Source organism: Myotis myotis, unplaced genomic scaffold (assembly GCF_014108235.1).
Source record: "Myotis myotis isolate mMyoMyo1 unplaced genomic scaffold, mMyoMyo1.p scaffold_m19_p_1, whole genome shotgun sequence".
NCBI lineage: Eukaryota > Metazoa > Chordata > Mammalia > Chiroptera > Vespertilionidae > Myotis > Myotis myotis.
In genome coordinates this window covers 167245882-167270492 of record NW_023416313.1, presented here as the reverse complement: position 1 = coordinate 167270492, position 24611 = coordinate 167245882, and the positions used below count along the sequence as shown (strand labels likewise).

Sequence of the window (24611 nt, the reverse complement as noted above, 5' to 3'; positions counted from 1 at the left end):
TGAAGAAATTAGACCTAGAGACATTAGATGATGTATAAAGCTTTTACAAGTTAGTGATAGAACTAGGTCTAGAATCCAGCTTTTCTGCCACCCAGCCCAGTGTTTTTCTTGGCACCTCAAAGTCTTTTGAGGTTTGTTTGTTTTTTAATTTTATGTGGAAGCTATTATATAAAATTGATTAAGTTTAGAGTTGTTTCAATGGGGCCTGATCTCCATACACTGACCATTTCCACCCAACCCTTCCCTGCCTGAGAGCCCTGAAACAGCTCCAAATGGAACCTCACTTGAAAACCACCTAGAGAACATACCAGTTGTCATGGTGTCTCTTGCAGGTGGAGGTACAGGCACAAGGCTTTGGAGTCAAATAGACCAAGGTTCAAATTTTAACAGTGTATGTTCTTGGCCCAGTTGCTTGACCTCTCAGATAGTTATTTATACAATGGAAAAATGATACCCAAGGCTGCAGCTTTTCCTGGCTCCGGGACACCATTCACAGTGCATTCTATATTTTACACTGAGGTGCTAGTTACATGGAATACAAACCCCTGGGTTTGTATAAAACAACTTGATACAGAGTCTAACTCAATGGACTTCTCTCAGGATTAAATGATATACTATATGGAAAGTACTTGGTACAGTGTGTAGCTCAAGGTAGATGCTCAAAGAATCTCTTTTATGGGAATTGGTGAGGAGTTGGTAAAATTATTAAAAGTTGAGATGAGTAACTGAGAAAATACAGGTGATGTTTATTTTTTAAAATATATAATAATTATTATTATTTTTTAATTCTCACCCGAGGATATTTTTCCATTGATTTTTATAGAGAGTGGGAGAGAGAGGAAAAGACAGAGAGAAATATTGATATGAGCGAAACACATCTATTGGTTGCCTCCCACATGAGCCCTGACAAGGGCCTGGGCCAGGGAGGAGCCTGCAGCCAAGGTACATGCCCCTGACTGGAATCGAACCTGGGGGCTTTTGGTCCGCAGGCCAACCTCTGTCCACTGAGCCAAACTGGCCAGTGCTTATCTGGGAAAAGATCATCATCTGTGAAAGATTTCATGAAGCTTACTTCTTAACTTGCTATAAAAATTATATGTTTTATCAGGAAGTCTGATATGTTTATTCTATGTACCTTATGACTGAATGCAAACAGAAAGTCATTCTATATGTATATAAATAACTGGAAAATAGTCCCATTAATCTTTGGCAAGTCTTAGAAAATTAAGTGACAACATTTGGAAGATATACTTACTAAATTTGAAAGCCCTAAACTCTTTGAAATGTTTGTTTCAGCTGATTCCAGAAATTTCTTCCTTGACCTGGTTTACCACCATTGTGCCTTTGGTCCTGGTGATAACTATGACAGCTGTCAAAGATGCTACAGATGATTATGTGAGTGTTTGCTTTTGAGCATTCCTGAGGTCTCAATTTCAATTGTGACTTCTCAAAAGTAGAAAAAAGAGATCCATTTGGAATTTTTAAATTAAGCTCTTTTGGTCAATATGATATAAAAACTCTCTTGCTAGTTGATGATTAATACAAGTCATACGATCAGCAATGATTTGAATAATGACTTTTTTACAATAAATGTCTGACTTCCCCACATTATATAATCTTTCAGGAATAGCACTCATTTAGATACATGAGTTCCCACAAATTGGCTTTAAAGGTCTTATTCATATAGACATACTTCATAGGAGAGTAAAATGGTAGAGCAGAAAGAAAGACATTTTGGAGAAAGACACCTTACCACACCATGTTCTAGCAGTGTAACATGATGCAAACCACTTCTTTCCTTGCCTGATAATGTGGTCAATGACATCAGCACTGTAAGAAGGACAAAACAAGATGCTGTGTATAAAGCATTTGGTACAGAGCCTGTCTTGCAGGGCGTACACAATTAATGCTTGTTCTCTGCTCCCTTCCTGTCCTGGACAGTTCTCCTCTGAGCCTTCACATCTATTGCTAAGATAGAAATTGTCAAGATGAGCCAGTCTGAGATGACTATTCTAGTCCTTTCAAACTCTATATGTTCCAATACCAAGACACCCTTGCCAAACCTGGGCAGAAGTGAGAGTAGCCCCATCTTAATGCCCAGAGAGTGGGCTGCTCAGGGTTCAGGGCGTGAACTGATTGGTATTTTTCTGTGATGCCCAGCTAGTCAACTTAGGGGACAGTTTTCAGGTTAGATATAGATGTGACTAATACCTAATCTCCTTAGTCTTCTACTGCAGTTAATGCTTGAATATGCCTTTATTTTGTGATAATGTGGGCTGGTTCAATGAATTGGATAGCTTTATGAATCAGGATCTTGGCAGGAAACAGATGTCACTCTGAAATGGGGGAAGATTGGACTAAGATTAATAATGAGGAGACCATTTACAAAGAGTGTGGGCAAGGAAAAGCACATGGGATAGCAACATGGGTGGCCAAACTACCTCTCACTTGAAGAGGCAAAGGAAGGAAGCAAGTATCAAACTTGAGGCTGTAGTTGAGGGCTGCTTGCAGCAGTTGGGGCTACCTATAGAGAGGAAGCAGCTACTGTTAACTCAGCTTGAAGGAAGCCAGGGAATTTCACTTTCCTCTGGCACCCTGCTCTCTACCAGTGTCACCTATTGGCCAAACCCAACCAGAAGCCAGAGGGCAAGGACTATGTAGGTCAGCTCCCTCTGGCACAGGGCAGAGTGGAGAAGGATGGGTGTAGATTTGGAAGAGCAAACAAATTATCCAGCCCCCATGTTAATTTATGTGCTTAGAAAAAAGACCTATTTCCATTTCTATTGCTTTATTGGCGGGGAGAAGATTGCATGCTAATGATGGACTGACAATTTACTCTTCTACCACTATTGTCAACTCTTTCCATGTTAACAAATGACAAGTATCTTATTCCTCCTGGTAATACCCATTAACTTATACCCAGCAATCAGTATAATTATATGCCCTGGGCCAGCCGTGGGCAAACTACGGCCCGCGGGCCGGATCCGGCCCATTTGAAATGAATAAAACTATTGAAATAAAAGACCGTACCCTTTTATGTAATGATGTTTACTTTGAATTTATATTAGTTCACACAAACACTCCATCCATGCTTTTGTTCCGGCCCTCTGGTCCAGTTTAAGAACCCATTGTGGCCCTGGAGTCAAAAAGTTTGCCCACCCCTGCCCTGGGCACAGCGTAAAGGAAGGACTGGGATGGGTTTGGGAAGGATGTTGAAAAAGGGAAGGGCTGGTTGAAGCTTTTTGTATATTGTGATATTGATGTAATATTTTGAATATTTTTAAAAGGCAAAAGCACTAATTCTGATGATTATGATCTACGAAATCAGTTTCATGTTTCCTGATACTCCCCCTTGTACATCTGTGCATTTAGGCTAATGGGTTTAAAACAACACCTTATATTGTAGCTTATTACTATCTAATCTTGGCAGTTCACATAGTCTTATCGGAATGACTGCTAATTTAATTTATGAGTTTAGTAGAGGGCTCATAATATATGGATTCTTCTAAGCAATATAAGATATTTACATTACTGTAATACACAATAAGAAATAGGATCATTTGGGCATAAAAACACAAATCCACACCAAATGTGGTTCAGTATTATATTTTGATTTTAAAAGAGTACTCAGTATTTAATAAGTTCAGTGTTAACAATTACAATTTCTAGAGAATAAAAGTACATGTTGTTACAAGTAATTTCTTGGCTTCAAAGAAATCCATAAAACAGAATAAATGATGTTCCAATAAAGCATTGAGCACATACATAAGAGAAATGGAAGCCCCATTCCGTGTTGAAGACATCAAAATTAATGTATGGTTTTCTCTGGAGCTCTGTGGCATATTGTCTTCTTAGAAACAACTAAAAATGTGTGGAAATTGGAAGAGCATGTGGTTAGACTTGTTCCGCTGAATAAGGTTTAGTGAGGAGGGTCTTGATTCAGATTTAGAACACGTGGAGCTGGGTCCATGGTAACCACAAGCTGTGCTCATTTTGGGCAGATGTTGATAGTGTTCAAATGAACTGAGAGTACTTTCAGTGTCCTTATTTGTGCTGACAAAGTATGATTTAATATGTCTTTTCACAAATACTTTGATTTTCAGTTTCGCTACAAGAGTGATAAGCAAGTGAATAATCGGCAATCTGAAGTGCTCATCGACAGCAAGTAAGAAATACAATCTTTGCTTTATCTTTAAGATTTCTGGCACCACAAGATGGGTCTTGACAATGAGTAGCTTGCTCTTTTAAGTAAATATATATGTCTTTCCCCCTTTATTAAAAATTGCAATGTAAGTCCATTTTGTGTTCATGGTCTTTTTCATGCTCAGCAAATGCTTGTGCTGGACACTCAGCTTCTACCTCAAATCCCTTTGGAGTTTCTTTTGTGGAGTACAGACATATCATTGTCACTTTCCATTTCTAGGTCCAACACTATTTAGAATTGGCACACATGTGATGTCTTATATGTAGAAGATGTTTCATAAGTACTTGCATATTTAATTTGGTAATTTCTGAGGAATATTGCAAGAGAGACTTTGACACATTACTGTTTCAAATGGCAGTGATAAGAATTTTGTATTCACTCATTAATTGATTTTAGAATGAATTATTCACCATAACACAGATGTTTCCATTGCCTTTAAATTCCTCCATCAATAAAGAAATCTTTATGGGAATGGTTCTTGAATTTGAATTGCTTTAAAACATGTACTTACAAACAACAGAAAAAACAGCTCCAGGAAACTTAGCAAAAAGTAAATCTTCATTCCACGGTTTCTTACACTTTATCTCTTTGTCCTGTTTTGGCTAATAATAACAGATGGAAAAGTAAATTTGTGGCAAGTACTTCAGTCTGGTGGTCAACATCATCTTCCCATGATTTTTAAAAAATATATATTTTTATTGATTTCAGAGAGGAAGGGAGAGGGAGAGAAAGATAGAAACATCAATGATGAGAGAGAATCATTGATTGGCTGCCTCCTGCACACCACACGGGGGATCGAGCCAGCAACCCGGGAATGTGCCCTGACTGGGAATCAAACCATGACTTTCTGGTTCATAGTTCGATGCTCAACCACTGAGCCACACTGGCTGGGCATCTTCCCATGATTTTGAATCATTTGGATGCTTTGAAGAGTATCATTTTTAAAGGAAATATTGTAAACAAATGAATCACATGAAACAAAAAATTTCAAGAAATTGAAGCTATTGAGAGGGGCTAGGTAGCCTAGACAATAACTGATAGAATTGAACTAATTAATCTCTTCATTACTAAATTTTGACCAATCACTAATTATGTAATGAATACATATAGTTTTTCTGTGTTGGATTATTTTAGAAAATGATGTTAAATACATGGTAAAGAAATATGATCTTAATTTAAACCCTTAGTTATAGAGATAGAGACTCTCAAAGTGTGATCTTGGTGTGACATGGATAAGCCATAAAGATGCCTGGAACCTCGTGGTTCAATTCCAAGTTAGCAGGTTTTGAATTGTTGCCACTGTAGTATGGTGTTTAAAAGCATGGGTTTTATACTCAGACTCTAGGTATGAGTTTAGTCCTGACCCTGAATAATTCTGTGCTCTAAGCAAGTTCTTCAGAGGTAGTAACTTTCATAAACTAATGTGGTATGTGGCTTTGAGCTGTACTCTTGCATATCTTGATTTCCTTAAGTCCTGCAGTTCTGACTTGCTATTTATTAGACTGACATTAATATGATTTGGCTAATTTTCTGGGAACATCTGATGATCAGTCTTATTATCTTGACGTATCATCTCTTATAAAGTGTGTTAAAATATGCACAGTTGCATAATGAATTTGAACTAATGGCCTGATTATATCTTTTAATGTCTCTCAAATTACCAGTTAAATTTGTGTTATTATACGGGCAGTGATAGATATTGAAGGCTCTACCTATGGGCCATAGGTTAATCCAGTAACTTAAATATTCAGGAACTTGATGACCAAATGTCTTCCACACATGCTCGCTAACATTGTCATCATTATTAGAAGTAGCATTAGTGTCGCTTTCTTGTGGTTTCATTTAGCTTTTTGTTGAGTCCTGATGAGGTAGTATCTCTTTGTACTTCAATATGGTGTGACATTTTAAAAAAGTACTATTGCTGATGTTGTAGGGTTGAAGGGAGAAGCACATATCATTGAGAATGGAGAATTCTTTAGGATTCAGTTAAAATCAGGCAAGATTTTCCATGTGTAAGATTACCTATTACTGTGAGTTCCTTGAGGGCATCTTTCTTGATCAGGTCTGTGTCCCTTGAGCCTAACACAGTGTCTGTTAAATTTTCAAACTGAGCAGTAACAAGTGTCCTTGCTGAGAGGGAATTTACCAGAAGAGCTTGATCTGTCAAATTTTGCTGCATCCCATCCTAGCCAACTCCTGTGGCTGGGATGGTGGTCTTTGCAGAATGTACGTGGGCTCTGGAGTTTGGCTTTCCACTTTTTGGTTTTGAGAAGTTGGAGCCATCAAATGGGCTTAGGTCTGAGATAGCCCAGGGAGGTTTGTCCTCCTTGGAGCTGGTTGTAGTTGAGGATGCTCTTGGTCTCTGATCAGACCATCACTATCTTCCTGTGCTCACTCCCTGTGTGCATTGCTTCTTAGGGCTTGTGCCTGCCACTTTCTTCAAAGCACTACCCTTGGGCTGCTGGAGCCAATGGTTGATCGGTGTGGGAGTAAGAAAGAGCAGCACCCCTGCCTCAAATTGAACAAGCCATGAGGCATAATTTGCACCCCTGAGCTCCTCTGGAGACCAGGCTGAGGGTGGGACTTTGCCTGCAATCACACCCTTGCGTGGCTTCTTCCCTTCCTTGTGTTGCTTCTCATTTCTCTTACCAGTTTATCCCAGAAGTACTTTCCTATGAGCCACTTGCATGTGAATCCGCATCTCAGGTTCTGCTTCTTGTGAACTCGACCTAAGATAGTAGTTAATGCACACTTAACTCCATGGCAATGCTAGTGGAAAATATCAGGAAAGTGCGTTTGGGTCTACGCTTGGCACCTGTGGGTTATAATCCAGGGATAAAATAAAAAGCCTGGAGGGAATCAGGGAGTCCAGGTATTTCCAGAAGTGAGTGTTATACTGGGGTGGGCACCAGCAGGTACTTGTGGCTCCCCTGTGTGCTCCTGTTGGAAGGTCTTGGACTTGGGGTTCATCAGGGCAGGAGCAATCATCAGCTTCTCCTGGAGGGAGAAGAAGCATGGGGGAGGTTCCTGAGGGGAAGGGTTATAATGAAAGCACTTTGCAGGGAACCTGGGTCTATGTACGTGATCGCTGTATGACTTTGGCAATTAATTTTCCTTCTGGTCTCCCTCTGTCTGTGCTTAGAAGCGAGGTAGGTGGGTAGCTATGTTCAGATTCAATACAGATGTATTGAGCAACTACCATGTGTGGGCTATAGTACTTCCACATATAACTCTTATAAAACCCAAGGTGTGGGTAATAGTGCCTCATTTTAGAAATAAAGTGATTAAAACCTAGAAAGGGAGTGATTTGTTCAGGGTTCCATGGCAAGTAAGAATCCAAATTAGGCTTCTACCCATTCATAAAGCAATATGTAAGTATGAACTTTGTGGTCTGATCATATGTATTTACTAGTGTTTTATATTTGAAGGGCTTTGTTTACTGATCGTTTTTAGCACTGTGCAAGCGGTGATGCTGGACATTGTAAACCTAAGCCACAAAATAACTAGAGAAATAAAACCCTTCCTTTATAACCTTCTTTTTCAATTTTAGTTTTTTGGTTTTGTTACTCATATTCCTTTTAAATCAGGACCAGTTTTCTGCATCTGCAATCTTATAATACGTGAAAGTGCTTAAAAAATAGGTGTTGTATTTGACTTGAATATAATCTTTTGGTGACTTTAGTTTTAAAACAAAGTAGGAGTGCCCTGGCCAGGTGGCAGAATTGGTTGGAGCATTGTCCTGTACACCAAAAGGTTCTAGGTACAATTCAGGGGGGGGGGGGGAGGGGGGCTATGGGAGGCAACATCTCACATTGATGTTTCTCTCTCTCTCTCTCTCTCTCTCTCTCTCTCTCTCTCTCTCTCTCTCAAATCAATAAAAACATATTTTGGTGAGGGTTAAAAAAAAAAACCCAAATAGGAGTGGCATGATTCCATACAGTAAAAATTAATATGACTGCTAAGTAGGAGGTGCATGTACTTGCCTCAGGCAAAACAACATATACCTGCGGACTGAACCTGTGAATATCAATAGGTACTCAATGTTTCATAAGAGGAGGTTTCCTCAAGTCGTGCTAGCATCCTTGGCCACCGAGGGAGCAGCTGGGCAGGTGAGGGGCTATGAGAGGGCGTCTGGAAGTTGCGGCAGAGGTCATCTAACCCGATCTCCTCAACCTGGGCTGCATATTATATCCGTGCCCCAAGCCCCAGCCCAGCTCACAGCAATTAAATGAGGGTCTTAGAGGTGAGACTCTGGTGTTTTAATAAAGTTTCCAAGATGATTCTAACATGCAGAATTAACAGCCTCTAATGGCAGCCATCTCTTTATCCATATCTATATCTCTATGTTTATATCTCTCTAATATTAAAAGCATCTAAGAAAAGAAATTCCATTAATTTTTAAAATGGTAAGCATAGTTTTCCATATTATAACTCTCTTTACAAAGGAATGATTCTATAATGCTTAAAGGTTGCATAACATTCCATTACATGCATGTCTCATAATTCAAATGAGTACTTCCTTATTGTTTGATATTTCATCTGTTTTTAATTTAAAATATTGTTTTTTTGATCTTTCTGAATTGATAGATCAAATCTGGGTTTTCGGGACATATTTATAAACTCACCTAGGAAGATTACATTGTACCCATTATTTCCTATATGAAGTAATTAGAACTTGAAGCATTATTTCTCAGTCCACTGAATATCAGAGAATCTATGGTTTAAGTGTGAGCAGGACCAGGTTGAGCATAGTGATTAAACCTTGGGAGGGTTCAGTTTCATCAAACATGAGGGTTCCTGGATGGGTGGCTCTCAGACTTCCAAGTTTATATTTTCTTTTTTAAAAATCTATTTTTTATTGGTTTTAGAGAGGGAGAGAGAGAGATAGAAACATCAATGATGAGAGAGAATCATTGGCTACCTCCTGCATGCCCCACACTGGGGATCAAGCCAGCAATCCAGGCATATGCCCTGGCAGGGAATCTAACCATGACCTCCTGGTTCATAGGTTCTGCTCAACTACTGAGCTACACCAGCCGGGCCAAAGTTATTTTTTCTTAATCATGGAAGAAACCCCCCAAATTTTCTGTTTTAAAAAATATATTAGTGACATATGCAAATCCCCAAACATCAATAATTTGAGACAGTTGTATATAAGTTTTATATTATGGTTACTAGCTACATAGCACTCATGTGTAAAGCATGTACATCAGTTGCGGCCTGCAGAGTTCCTGAATACATTTGGGCAGTGACTGGGCAGCGTGACCAGCAGATCCTTCAGGAGGCTGTGATGGAACTCTTTCCGTCTTCTTTGTCCTGCCAGATTAGAGGCATGTAGACTGATGGTCAAAAGATCTATCATTTGCTGCTGAATTATTGGAAATAACTTACCCAAGAGAGAGAGAAATTCATGTATGGCACTGCCTTCTGTTGGATTTGATCCGAAATGTCAATCATGGGTAAGAGTGGATTATTATTAAATATGCTTCTCCTTTTTCTCCTTGGGCACCTGCAATAAAAAATACTTCAAGCTGACACATAGTTGGTGAGTCTGTGTGCTTCTTGTAAGTGAGGGAGTGGGAATGCTTGAGGTTTTGGGATTCTGTTGGGAGAACTGATGAACCCTTCATTGAGTTACCTTGTCTTCATCAAGGCTTTGTTGGCTTGCAATTGGAGTGGAAGCTTCTGTGGTTAAACATATGGCAGAACCCCAACTTTCTGAGATTTAAATTTTTTTTTTATCTCCAGCCCACCCAGATCATTTATATGTTACTAGAGGCCCGGTGCACAAAAATTTGTGCACTCAGGGGGGAGGGGGGTCCCTCAGCCCGGCCTGTGCCCTCTCACAGTCTGAGTCCCCTCAGGAGATAACGACCTGCTGGCTTAGGCCTGCTCCCGGGTGGCAGAGGGCAGGCCCAATCCCTAGGTGCAGCCCCTGGTCAGGCTCAGAGCAGGGCCCATCAGGGGGATTGGGGCTCCGTACCCTGTCACACACAGAGCAGGGTGGTCGGGAGGTTGTGATGCCACCCTCAGTCACGCTCAGGGTAGGGCCGATTGGGGGGTTGGGGCACCGTCCCCTGTCACACTCAAGGCAGGGTCAATGGGGAGGTTGTGGCGCCACCCCCTGTCATGCACAAAGCAGGGCCAATCAGGGGGTTGGGGCACTGCCCCCTGTCACTCACAGAGCAGGGCCCATCAGGGGGGTTGGGGCTCTGTACCCTGTCACGCACAGAGCAGGGCCAATCAGGGGGTTGGGGCACCGCCACTCTCACACTCAGGGCATGGCTGATGGGGAGGTTATGGCTCTACCCTGTCACACACAGAGCAGGGCCGATCAGGGGGTTGGGGTGCCGCACCCTGTCACTCACAGAGCTGCAGGGCAATCAGGGGATTGGGGAGCTCCCCCCTATCAGGCACAGAGCAGGGCTGATCAGGGGGTTGGGGCGCCTTTCACTGTCACGAACAGAGCAGGGCGGATAGGGAGGTTGTGGCCCCACCCCCTGTCACACACAGAGCCGCAGGGCGATCAGGGGGTTTGGGCCCTGCCCCCTGTCACGCTGATCCTGTGGGTGCCAGCTGGTTTGCCCTGAAGGGTGTCCTGGATCAGGGTGGGGGTCCCCACTGGGGTGCCCGGCCAGTCTGGGTGAGGGGCTGAGGGCTGTTTTCAGGCTGGGGGTGACTGAAGCTCCCAACCGCTCCTTTTTTTCTTTTTCTTTTTTTTATTCTGGGCCAGCTTTAGCTTTGAGGCTTGGCTCCAGCTCTTAGGCCTCAGCTGCTGAAAGTAGGTTTCTGGTCTTTGCTTACAATGTTGCGATTCTGCTGGCTGAAGCCCGGACTAAAGCGGGTTTCTGGGATTGTGTTTAGCTTCTATATTTGTTACATAGTTGCTAGAATTGCAGCTCAGAGGCCTGCAGCGGCAGGCGGGGAACGTTGGAGTCCTCTGTCACTGAAGCAAGCAAGCCTCATGTTAGTTTCAAGCTGCCTGGCTGCCGGCCGCCATCATGGCTGGCAGTTAATTTGCATATTGCCCTGATTAGCCAATGGGAAGGGTAGCAGTCATACGCCAATTACCATGTTTCTCTTTTATTAGATAGGATTAGAGGTCCAGTGCACGAATCCGTGCACCAGTGGGGTCCCGCTGCCTGGCCTGTGGGATTGGGCCGAAACCAGCTCTCTGACATCTTCTGAGGGGTCCTGGATTGTGAGAGGGCACAGGACAGCCCAAAGGACCCCACCAGTGCATGATTGGGGCCGGGGTGGGATGCAGGAGGTTGGCCAGCAGGGGAGGGACCACAGGAGGGTTCCAGGGCATTTCCAGCCCGTCTCGCTCAGTCCCAATCTGCTGGACCCCAGCAGCAAGCTAATGTACCAGACTGAGTATCTGACCTCTGGTGGTCAGTGCATGTCATAGCGAGCAGTTGAGCAGCCTTAGCATATCATTAGCATATTACACTTTGGGTGAATGGCCAACTGGACACTTAGCATATTAGACTTTTATTATATAGGATGATGGTACCACTGGGACTAGGGGACAGCTATTTAGGGTTATATGAAGAGACTGCCTATTTGAAAGAAAAATTGAGGCAAAAAACTTGATTCTTTTTTCAAAAAATGTTAATAAAACATACTATTATGGGTTTAAATGACAGTGAGTTTAAAAGCAAGCTAATGTTAGTAATCTCAATGCTTTTTGTCCAGAGGAAGTTGTTTAAAAATTAATTTAATTTTTAGCTCATGCTGCTAAGTCATAGAAAATATGTTTCAAAAATAGTTTCACCCTCAATAAATTAATTTCAGTTTCTTCAGTCTTGGATTGATCATTTCTTGGGCAGTTTCTGCATGTCAGTTTTGCAGATGGAACTGTCCATTTGCCAATGTGCTGGTTTCTGTATGTGAGCCATGGCACTGTTAAGGTTCTTATAAATGATTTTCTATTGTAATCAATTATTATAATGCATAAATACATTTTTTGTGTGTTAAATTTCTAAATGGTGACTATTTCCCCAAATGAGGTACATCTTGAAATAACAGGAAATTATAACACTTTCAAAACTCTGTACATGGGCTTTTCAGTGGAGTCTCCTGATTTCTTTTTAAAATTTATATAATCCAGATGTTAGCTGCTCTCTTTTTCTCCTCTTAAAGCTCCCTCAGATATCCCCCCCAAACAAAGCATTAGAGAGAAAGGTAGAGTTGAATGAAGATTTTGTGGGGGTCATATATGAGGGGTTTTATATCACATACTTCATAGCGAACAATGTAAAATCCCATTTTAACATTTTTCTTCCTCAAAGTTCTTTCAGCAGCTGGCCTTGTGTAATCTCTTTCCCATTCAGTGCTCAGTGTAGTTGGCTCCAATCTCATTCTCTCAGTATTTGGGGCCCCTCATATTTATCTCCCTTTTATTACTCAAAGTACTTTGGTTCATCCTTGGCTCTGAACCCATCACAGCTGCTCACTAAAATAGCAGATTCTTCTGTAACAAGGACCCACTTATTTTGCATGACAATGAAAGCTTAAAATACACCATGATCTAGGTAATATTTAAAACTTGATTCTCTCTACTTAAAAAAAAATAGATTTATGTATCTCTTCTCCATTGTCACAGGGAGGAGATCTAGAATTTCCTTTGAAAAAACAAACCCAAACCTTAACCACAAAGGCTTTAGGAGTTAATAATGTAAAACCCTCTTAAGATCTTAAAATCTGAAAGCTAAAGGATATTATAATATTATAGTGAGTAAATTTGGTTTTAATCAGAGCCCACATGTTGTCAATACCAAACCAAACAAATGTTTTAACAGCATCTGTTGATTAACTACTTATTGTTGATTAACTACTTACACATTTCTGCTACAGAAACATTTTGCTTTAAATATTCTGAGATAGTATCAATGAGTTAATTTTTTCCGTGCATTTTAGATTGGTATATTATCTGTTTGCTGTAGTAGGAAATTAAGAAAACTTAAAAGAGTACAAAGAAAATATAGAAGTTACTGTTGGTTCCAGCACCCCGCTTAGAGTAAACTACAATGAACTTGTGAAGGCATTTTATTGCTCCTGTTCCTCCCCAATCTTTACTTTCTTCTCTCTCTCTCTTTTTTTTTACCCTTTCAACCCTTCCACACAATATTCATTTAAAAAAATAATTATTTTACTATAAATTATTGTCATGGTTTGAATGGTGGCCCCCTAAGAAATATGTCCACTGGGGCCTTGCATAGAATTTTCTTTGGAAAAAGGGTCTTGGCATATATAATTAAGTTAAGGATCTTGAGGTGAGCTCATCCTTGTAATCTATCACAAGTGTGAATACAAGAGAAGAGAAGGAAAGAAGACACATAGCAAAGCAGATAATGTGAAGATGGAGGCAGAGATGGGGGTTAAATAGTCCAAGTCATGGAATGCATGAGGCTACCAGAGTTGGGGAGTGAGGCATGGATCAGATCTTCCTCTGGAGACTCCAAAGTGAGTGCCACCCTGATGATGCCTGGATTTTGGACTTTAAGCCTCTAGAACTGAGAGAGAATAAGCTTTTGCTGTTTTAACCATCTAGTTTGTGGTAATCTGTTATAGCAGACCTTGGAAATGAATGCTCTCTTGTTTTTAGCTTTTAGTTGAGAGGTTCTGTTTGTTTATTTGTTCATTTTTTTTGCTCATTAGTCATTTATGAAATGCCTACTGTGTGTCAGGCAGGATGCTATATGCTGGGGATGCAAAATTAAATTAGGCACAATTTCTGCCTTGAATATAATGCAGTCACACATATATTGTATTCAATAAGCTTATCTGTAGAATTGTCACAATACTCTCAGCATTTTATTGTTTTTACTAACAAGTAAGGCGAGTGAGCAAAATGACTAATCTCATTAGGAATGTGCAGCTTTTGAAAATTCTTATCAACATACAGGCTCTGTAGACAAACCAATGCCAGGTGGCAGAAAAAAATTCAGTAGGATTTGGGAACCTGGTTGGAAATGATGCCTTGAAGCTGTAACTCAGGCAAACACTAAACCACCTTTCAACTTGAGTAGTATTCTCAAAAACTAAAATCTATTTTCTTATTTCATGCCAAGAATTAAAAAAAAAATTATTTCAGCTTGTTGACTTTTGGCAAGAATTAGATGTGCAGTAATACAAGAAGAGAAACAAAGAGGGGCAGAGAGCATAGAAAGGAAGAGTAATGATCTCTAAATTATATCCAAAGACTCAAAGTACCTGGGAAATCTGGGGGCTATAAGAGTGATATTGTCAGCAACACCTGGAAAGAGATCTCTGGCAGTGGTATTGTGGACCAGTTACCAGCGATAAGGAAGGAAGGAAAAGTGTAACTTGGATTGTGATGCTAAACATTGCAGAAGGAAGCAAATGAATCCTAATGATGGAGAAAGAATAGATTTTGAAGATGGTGCGGTGGGTGGGTGGGAAGAGATCAACCAAAGAACTTGTATGCATATATGCATAACCCGTGGACACAGACAATAGGATGGTGAAGGCCTGGGTTGGGGGGTGGGAGTGGACTAGGGGAATAAAGGGGACATGTAATACTTTCAACAATAAAGATTAAAAAAATAAAAGTTGATAGCATTTTTAAAAGGAGAATATAGGTGCAATAAAGTTTGCTTTCTGTAAGTTTTAGAAAAGGAGTGAGCATTCATTCAAAATAAGTACTTATTGGATTTTAAGTTTGACTAATGTCCTATGTTAAGGCCAGTATGAGAGAGTTTGAAGGGGAAAGAAGAAAAGCAAAGTATTGAGAAATGGAATTAAGATTAGAGAGGGCTTCATGGAGGAGAACACAGGAACATCAGTAAGATAGAAGGGGCTATGTTGGCAACAAGGGATGAATTTTATTTGGATCATTTAAATTGCTCTGTGTGTCAACCACACCTGTTAAGATTTCATCAGGGACATGAAGTAGAATTCAACAGGGGCAGAGTAGTGGCAGGATTTCATGTTAACCACTCATCCACCTATCATTCAAGCCACACTTACGTGACACTCCTCTGTACCAGCCACTATGCTAGATACTGGGGATATAGGGATTACTGAGACCCATGTTCCTTCCCTCAAGGAGCCTGGAGTTTAGGGGAAGAGATGGACAAATAAACAGACTATTTTACAGGAATAAGTGCCATGAGAAAAGGAAACCCAAGATGCTGTGGGAGCACACACACACATGTGGGAGGACCCTAACACAAGTTGGAAGGCCAGTAGCAGGGCTTTTATTGTCTCAGAATAACTCATGGAAGAATTGCCCCCCAGCAAAGATCAGCCATTGAAGAGCTAATTGAATGATGGGGTGTGAGAGAGGGGAGATCAGAGGAGAATTAGGGAAGGATCCAGGCTACAAATGATGGCTAGCTCTTCATATTATAAGTAGAAGGAAGCTAAGAACATGCTAGATGAAAAATACAGAGAAATGATCTGGAATACATTCATTCTCTCCCTATCTCTTTCCCATCTCCCCAGCTATGTGCTCTGGTAAAGTGTGGTTCATGACCGCCATCCTCATATATAGACTGCTCATATAGGACTGTTGGAACCTGCATTGTCTTTTCCACCCCATGAGGTAGGAGAGTGTTGGGAAAAGACCACCAGCCTGGTGTCAGGAGGCTGAAGTCTGGTCCCGGCTCTATCACTAATTGGCTGTGTGACTAAGAACCATGGACTTCAGTTTTCTCAGCTTAAAACAAGAGGGTTGGATACCAGTCATTTTCAAACTCTTTCCAATAAGCAGAGCCCTTTCAAATGAAATCTTATATGGAAGCTCAACATACAGAACAGATATAAGTGTTGCTGCTCGGGATGAAACTTGGTGGGGGTCCAGATGTGTTCTTGGCTGCTCTCTCATCCTCTGTGGTGGCCCTGGAGGGGCCTCTATGGACATCAGTGGGCTGTATAGTGCTTGTCCAAATGAGGTCTGAGAACTGCCTGGGTCCAGATCAATGGGGCACAAATTCTTGAGTCTTTCCCCAGACTTCCAGAATAAAGACCTCAAGGTTTGAGACCTATGACTCTATTTTAATCAGCCCTTATTTGAACTTTTATGCACATTGAAATTTGAGTGCCATTGGGTTAGATACTTCAAGGTTCCCCCCAGTCTTTAAATATTGAGACTCTGTGACCCTCTTTTGCTTTGTTGTGATGGTGAAGAACCTAAGCAGGGAAGTCAGAGATTCTACAAGATAAAAAGACTTAACTGAAAATGGGGAGTCAGAAGTGTAAGGGTGAATATTATGTTAATAACAATAATAGTAATAATAGATGCAGTAATAGTAATAATAATAATAGATGGCAGTAGAAGAGGACAATTGGATATAAGTGAATAGGTTACAGCATCGATTAAGGAAAGTAGAGAGCAACTTTAACCACAGGATCTTCTAAAACTGAAGATATTGTATTCCAGATGGATGAAATTGTAGCAAAAAGTGTCAGGAGATGATCCAGAGCATGAAGCTGCCAGATATAACACCCTGCTGAGATCTTTCCATAAATCCTGTGCTCACCTCTATCATAGCACATAGCATCTTCATGGTCTCCTTACCATTCATCTGTTTGTCTATATATACTGAGGCTGTTAGATGCTGGGAATACAGTGAACCCAAACAGACAAATAGTCATGCTGAGTGGCATTTAATTAAAAGCTGAGGCAAGAGTGCTGCTAAGGAAATGATTATAGCTCTCAAGAAAGAGGTGTGTGTGTGTGTGTGTGTGTGTGTGTGTGTGTGTGTGTGAGAGAGAGAGAGAGAGAGAGAGAGAGAGAGAGAGAGAGAGAGAGAAGAGAGAATTAATTCGGCAAGGGGGTGATGGGACGAAAAGGAGAATTGCAGATAGAGGTAATGGCATGTGCAAAGGTTCTGTGGACAGAGGGAGGGTGGGGATTATGAGGGATTGAGTTTCAGAAGCACAGAGAGAAAGGCTGAGAGAAGAGCAGTGTGAGATGAGGCCGGACCCTGCAGGGCCTTGAAGACCACGTTAAGAGTATGGAAGGTGGAGAAGGGTGGGTGGGTGGGAAGAGATCAACCAAAGAACTTGCAGGCATATATGCATAACCCATGGACACAGACAATAGGGTGGTGAAGGCCTGGGAGGGGGGAGGGGGTGGGCTAGAAGAGGTCAATGGGGGAAATAGGGAGAAATATGTAATACTTTCAACAATAAAGATTAAAAAAAAGTTTGGGTCTTTTTCTTAAGAACAGAGAAAATACATGGAAAGGATTTACCTTTTGGAAGGCAGCTAAGCTCACCACTGTACCACCAACGCAGGATTTACCTTTTGAAAAGCTCATGCCTGCTGCATGGGGGAGAAAACCAATGTAGGGGGCCAGGGTAGATGTAGGGAGAAGGTAGCTTTCTATTGCTGTACTTGTCTGTTCTTATACTACTGTGAGTTACTGGAGGCTGAAACAATTTCTATGTTCCCTTCACACCCCTGAACAGTGTCCTGTATCCAGATGATGCTCAATAATTATATGATGGATGAGCCACATGCATTTAAATGAATTAAATGAATTATTTGGAGTCAAGGTCACAATATCTTTTATGTACTTTACTGTCCCCCTTTTTCTTCCCTCCAGCTAATATGGGGCAAGGGGAGGTGTTCACATATTGCATGTTCTTTGAACATCATTGTCTGCTGTCATTACCACTTCAGACTGGTGTTTGCTGTGGGGTATTTGGATAACAGCTCCATCTTTAATCCAAGCACTCAGCATAACTGGGGGTCTTCCTGACATTGCCACACCTTAATGTGCCTGGGCCCATGTCTTACATTTAAAGAAAGGGACAGAATTAATTCCATCTGGGCTTCATTTCTGAATGAGCAGAGCTCAAAGTAGTGTTTGAAACAATGCTTACTATTTCTTTTGCAGGTCCCCTCTCGCCCCACCCCTTCCACGTCCCACCCCGGTCACATCGTGTTGAAAAACAAGCACGTAGGAACCTGGGACAGAGGTGTAGAGATAGGCTTCCTCATGTTCACATCAGATGTTGGCCTCCAATCGGACTTTGTGAACTGCCTGGCTAAGAATTCCTGTTAATCCATATTGCCTCATCTGGTTACCTTGCCCTTCACCAGGCATTTCTGTTTAGACATATTTTCCCCCCTCACACAGCTAAATTTAAGGCTAAATTTTCAAATCAAATGCTCATGTGGCTGGTTGCCTGAGAAATCACATGTGGGAGCTGAGAGACCCACACAGGGAACTTGCCCTCGCTTCTGGAGAGCGGGTCTGGAAGCCATATGAATTGTAAATAGTTTTAAAATGTAAAAAAGTAAAGCTTTTTGCCAAAAGGCGAGAGCGGAGTTTCTTTTTCCCCCTTTCTAGACTCAGTTATTAGGTATCTGTTGAAAATTATTGACCTCTATCATAGAATCTGTTTACTGTCTCTATCAGCTACGGCCCTACCAGCCAGATTTACCCCCCATGAGGGCTCAGCTCTGCCAACACTTGCTTTATTAGAAATAGGGTTGAGGGTCACAGCTATGAACCACGAGTACAGTTGTTAGATACATAATTTTCATGGAAATTTGCCTTCGTTCATGGAATACTTCCTTCTGAAACTTGGGTGATAGAAATAGGTTAATATTTTTTAAAACAACAGAGCCTAGTCCAGCTGATGTGTCTCAGTGGTTGAGTGTTGACTTATGAATCAGGAGGTCAAGGTTCACTTCCTGGTCAGGGCACATGCCCGGGTTGCAGCTCCGTCCCCAGTGTGGGGCATGTAGGGATCAATGATTTCCCCTCATCATTGGTGTTTCTATCTCTCTCCCCACCTCCCTTCCTCTCTGAAATCAATAAGAATATGTTTAAAAATATAAAATAACAGAGGCTAATTTTCCAATAAGAGCAAGAAAGAAAATGAATAGGAAAAGGGACATGGCTTCCTTTACTTGTTCCCCACCAAGTACCTAACGTACTACACCATCACTGCCCACATGGAGAAACATTGCTCAGTGTATGTCCCGTGCCTTTGTGCTTCCTTCTCTTACCTGATCTTTCGTTATAGAAAGTAGTTCCATAGACTTTTGTTGTTGTTGCTTTTGGCTTTCATTCTTGTGGGCGCCAAGGCACAGAGACAGTTACTATTTCTTACCTATAGACTACCAGAGACACCCTTCCATTCTGTATTGGCAAATATCTTCTGATTCCTCTCATTTTCCTCTTGTGTTCCAAACTTCGTCCTTTTTTTCTGTATTGTATTTCTCACTCCTTTTCTAGGGTAAAGAAAAAGAAAACTAGAGTTGAGATACAAAGATTGCTAGGAAAACAATATTCAATATAGGCCCTTTTGTGAAATATTTTAATTGATTTGTAGGGAGAAAGGGAGGGGGAGAGAGATGGAAACATCAATGTGAGGGCATAACATCGATCGACTGCCTCCTGCACCCCCCCCCCCCCCCCCCACTGGAGATGAAGCCTGAAACCTGGTTTTATTTGTAATCGGCAAAAATATATGTGCCCTGATCGGGAATCAAAACAACAACCTTTTGGTGCGTTGGATGATGCCCAACCAGCTGAGCCACACTGGCCAACACAATATAGGCCCTTTTAATTAGGGAACATCTTAGGATATTAGATGTCTAAAAAGGTAGAGATTATAGCAGAGCTTATGCAAATAAATATGCAAGGATCGCAGCATAAATGCTTACAATTGGCGTGCAGATTTGTTGATGTTCAGTTTCAAATCTGGTACTGATAATGTCAAACTGCTTAAATGGTACCTAATTGTTGGCCACCATCTCTGGCATGAAATCTCCCAATTAACCAAGTCGAAAATACAATTCCCAGCAGTGGGTCTTGTGATTAGGAAAGAAATTCAAAAGAGAGCAGATTGCTTATACACATATGTAGATATATTTTTGCAGATTACAAATAACACCATCAGGCCTGAAACCCCCTGATAGCCAGATAAAAAGGGCTTAGGGGAGTGAGAGGCCAGCCTGTCATTGCTCTGAAGCAAAAGACTTCATCCTGGAGCTGGGTGGAGCACACATATAGAGTGTTTCCCAGAAAGCAATTGAAAGGGCAAGATTTTGGCAGAAAGGTTTCATTTTCCTAACAGAGAAAACCAGAGTCTATTCCAGACAAAAGGCTTCCTCTAGATATGTCCAGGGCGCAGAAAATTCTAGAGTCTTTGGGATTTGAGTGATGCCAGAGAGCAATAAAGGGATTGCATTAGAAGGCCTTTATTGTCCCTCTGGCCTCCAAAACATAAGAAACGGAACCACCATTTGACATAGCAGTCCTCAACCCAAAGCTTTCAGCTGTTCCAGGGATTTACAGAGCTGTGGTCTACGAGGCATGGGCCAGCAGATGTGTAAGGATCTCACAAGAAGCCAAGTTTACCTAGGCCTGCAGGGCCCAGGCAGAGTGGGTTAGTTTGGGAACTCTTGTTCATGCCCTGCATTGGGGCAGGGGAATGTGTTAGCAGCTCCTGCTTACACCCCAATCCTACTGGCTTAGATGGGGAAAAACTGAGAGGGCTCAACAATACAGCAGGTCTTATTGGGGCCAGTTGGACTATTGTCCCAGCACAATTAAAACCAGATACATGGCTTCTCTGGACAAAAGAGGAATGTTTAGGCCTTAGTTCTCCAAATTTTAAGTATTTTCAATGTACTAAAGCTGACTAACTTGCCATTGCTAGTTTCATGGATTCCAGCTTTGTGGGGGGAGAGAAAAACCAGTGGGTAGTTTCAGTATAGTGTGTGTGATGATGGAAATAGGCATGGGCTGCCATGGAAGTACAAAAGGGGATACCTCGCCCAGCTTAGGGGTCAGAGGAAGTTTCCTGAAAGAGGTGAGTCTTTAACTAAAATTAATTTTAAATAGTCAGAAACCCAGAAAAGTAAAAATTTATACTTTTTAAAAGAGAAGTATTAACCCTTGTATTTATTTGCTTATATTTTATAAATATGCATAATTGCAAAGAAGCCCATACAATTTTGTATTTCAGTACTTTCTTTTGATACAATAACTCATATATGACATTAAAGATTCCTTGAAAACATTTTTAATAGCTGAATAATAGATATGCTATAATCGATTATTTCTCTATTGTTGGAAAATTGTTTATTTTTTTGTATTTAATGAATGACTCTCAGAGGAACATCTTTGTATATAAATTTCATATGATTCTTTAATCATTTCTTTAGGCTAAATTTCTAGGGAATTGAGACTCTGCCCTTTTAAAAAGATTCTTTTTATTTTTAAAAGATTCTTAATACATGTTATTATATTCTAGGAAGTTTGTTCCCATTTATCTCCCTGTTTGAATAAATGAGTGGTTTTACCACTCGATCACAACTTTGAATATTATCTAGGCCACTGGATAAGTATAAACAGGTATCTTGTTATTTTAAAAATTCATTCATTTCTAGTGAAGGTGATTATTTTTTCAAGTATTTATTAACTGTATTATTTCTTTTTTTAGTGATTTTTCTACTTATATTCATTGCCTATTGTTGGTTTATAGTTTATTTTGTGTCCTGTTTGAGAATTTATTAAAAATTTATTATTATTATTATTGATTAAGTTATTACATATGTATCTTTATTCCCAAATCCCCTTCCCCCATCCCCCCACTCATGCCCTCACCCCTCTGTTGTCTGTGTCCATTGGTTAGGCCTATATGCTAGCATTCTAATAAATTCCTCCAATGGGAAACACCCCTGATTGTACACGAGATATTGCTTCAGGGTTTTTGCTAGCGTAGGGTACATGCTGAGCATAATTTTCTAAGCAGGACCGGATTGTGCTAACTTATCTACATTCCAAACAGTTTTCTTTCTATAGGATAATTCAGATAAAAACATATTCCTGCTAAAAACTCCTTAGTAACTCCTCTCCCCATTCCTTACCGTCATAGCACCTATTTCAATCAAGCTTCCAGCTAGCCTTTCTAACATTGTCTATAGTCGCGCAGAACTACTTGCTTTGCTTAAACCTGCGATGTGCTCTTTCCCTTCTCCCTTTTTCATCCATCAGGGCTCAGCTCCTGTGTTAACCATCTCTAGAAAACCCTCTGATATCTATTTCAGGCAGGTAGAACAATCAGTACCCTCTCTGTGCTCCCACAGCAGGTACCTGTTACCAGGCTAGAGGTAAGCATGACATTGTAACAGTCCATTTTAAGCCTCCCCCTTGACTGTGGCCTGTTCAGGTGGGAACCACATTGCATTTATCCCCAGTGCTTGGCCCACTACCTGGCTTGTAGTAGATGCTCACTGTTTGTTGAGTTCAGCAGAATCCACTTTTCCAACCAGCAACATACATTCAGGACATAGATAATAATAAAGAAATTGGAAATTTAAAGACATAAAAGAAGTTGGCATCTTTGTGGATGTACATCTTCCATTATAGCCAGTCAGAAGTACATTGAGGAAAATGAAGAATGTTTTTATTCTCTAAACTGTCATGCTTTGCCCTGCACTGATTCATCTTATCTTTACCTTCTTTCCATACGTTGCAGTTATCTCTGCTATACTTTCTTAGGGCCTTCCAATTCTCAATTAATAAATATATTAAGCAAACAGCATGAGTAACCATGTAAAAAATTAATCCAAACATTCATTCAACAAATATGTATTAAGCCCCCAATATGTGCCAAACACTGTGCTACACTTTAGGGATATACCAGTAGAAATAAGCAGGACTACAAATTTATAAGAAGCCTCTGTTTAGTGAAAAAGATAGACAATAAAAAATAAAAACAAATAATAGGATTTTAAGTAGTAACAAGTACAACGAAGAAGATAAAATAGAATAATGTAAGATAAGAGTAATGGGATGGGACAGGAGCAGATGTTTAAGTAGGGTAGTCAGAGAAGGCCCCTTGAAGAGATGAGATTGAAGGTGAGAAGGAGTTATCCATACCAAGATCTTAGGTCACAGGAACAATAAGTATAAATGCCCTTAAGTGGAAATGAATTTGACACTAAGATGTTGACTGTGGGTTGAGTATTGTGAAAAGAGGAGTTCTGAGGGGTTGGAAAGAGCCAATTCTTGTAGGTCACAGTGGGGAATTCATTTTTATACGACATGTAATAAGGAGCTATTGGAGGGTTTTAAGCTGGAGAATGACATGAAATGACAAAAAAGATTTCTTTGGCTACTGTGCCAACAGGGGACAGTAGAGAGAGGCAACAACAGAATTAGAATGACAAATCAGGAGTTTCCTACTGTCATTCAGGTGAGATGATGATGCCATACACTTGGCGGGAAAGAATCAGGGCTATATCTTATTATGGGTTTTCAAACACATGAAAATAGAACAGTACAATGAACTTTCATTTATGTATTAACCAATTGCAGCCACCACCAACCTACTGGAATGTTTGTATCCATTTTTACTTTTTATTGTCTGGGGTACTTTAAAAGCAAGTTCTGTATGTCATATCACATTATCAGTAAACACATTAGTGTTTGTCTTGAACAGATAAAGACTTAAAATGTATTTAGACACTATACAATTACTACACCCAATAGAGTGGCAGTACTTCCTTAATGTCATCTAATACCCAATGATCGAAATGTATTTAGAAGGTAGAGCCAATAAGAGCATTGCTGTATTGATTGTGTAGGAAGAGAGAAATCAGAAGTGGTTCTTGGCTGAGGTTTTAAGATGAGGAAAACTGAGAAGGAACATGTTATTGTGGTGGTAGTTTTTGTTGTTGTTTTTGGCCTGGACTGGGAGACCTGAGGTCTATTGAGATATTAGTCACTCTATAGAGATGTAGAATGGGCAGTTGAAATTTATTGGAGATGTCTAGCCTGAAGATAAATATTTGGAAATCATCTGGCCAACTATCATGAGATTCCATCCTCTGAAGAGAGGAGCTCTGGGGCACTCTAAGGTTTGAAGATGGGAGGAAGAGAAAGGGCTGGCTAAGGTTTTGAGAAGGGGTGGCTAATGAAGTAAGAAGAAAGCCAAAGGAATGCGGCACTCTAGATTTAAAGCAAAGAAAGTATTTGAAGAAGGAGGGAGTAGCTAACTGTGCTGGGTAAAGTGAAAACTGAGAACTTAAGCTTGAACTAAGCAACATAAAGAGAGTTCTATTTGGAGGAATGAAGACAAAATACTGCTTGGAGGAAGCATGGGCAATCAAGAAGTGGAGATAATGAACATAAATAGCTCTTTTGAAGACTTGAAGTATAAATCAAAATGTACTATCCTTATAACAATAAAATCAGTCACAATACTTTAAAATATACATTATTTTATAGCTTACAAAATGCTTTAATAAATTTATCTTATATGAAACTCTCAGACGTTATGATAGATAGGTGTTTAAATGTCAGTTGGGTTTATCCCATTTTCAATACCTTAGTCTTGCCGTAGCTGGTTTGGCTTAGTGGATAGAGCGTAGGCCTGCAGACTGCACATGCCTGGGTTGCAGGCT

At 40.6% G+C, this 24611-nt stretch overlaps 1 protein-coding gene across 1 annotated transcript in view; it reads left to right on the top strand.

Moving 5' to 3' along the window:
* ATP8B4 (ATPase phospholipid transporting 8B4 (putative)) overlaps positions 1-24611 on the top strand; it is a 219933-nt gene that overhangs the window by 66130 nt on the left and 129192 nt on the right. Inside the window, exons 6-7 of the mRNA XM_036301049.1 lie at positions 1297-1395; positions 4104-4165. Coding sequence (XP_036156942.1) covers positions 1297-1395; positions 4104-4165 — 161 coding nt within the window. The remainder of the gene's footprint in view (positions 1-1296; positions 1396-4103; positions 4166-24611) is intronic.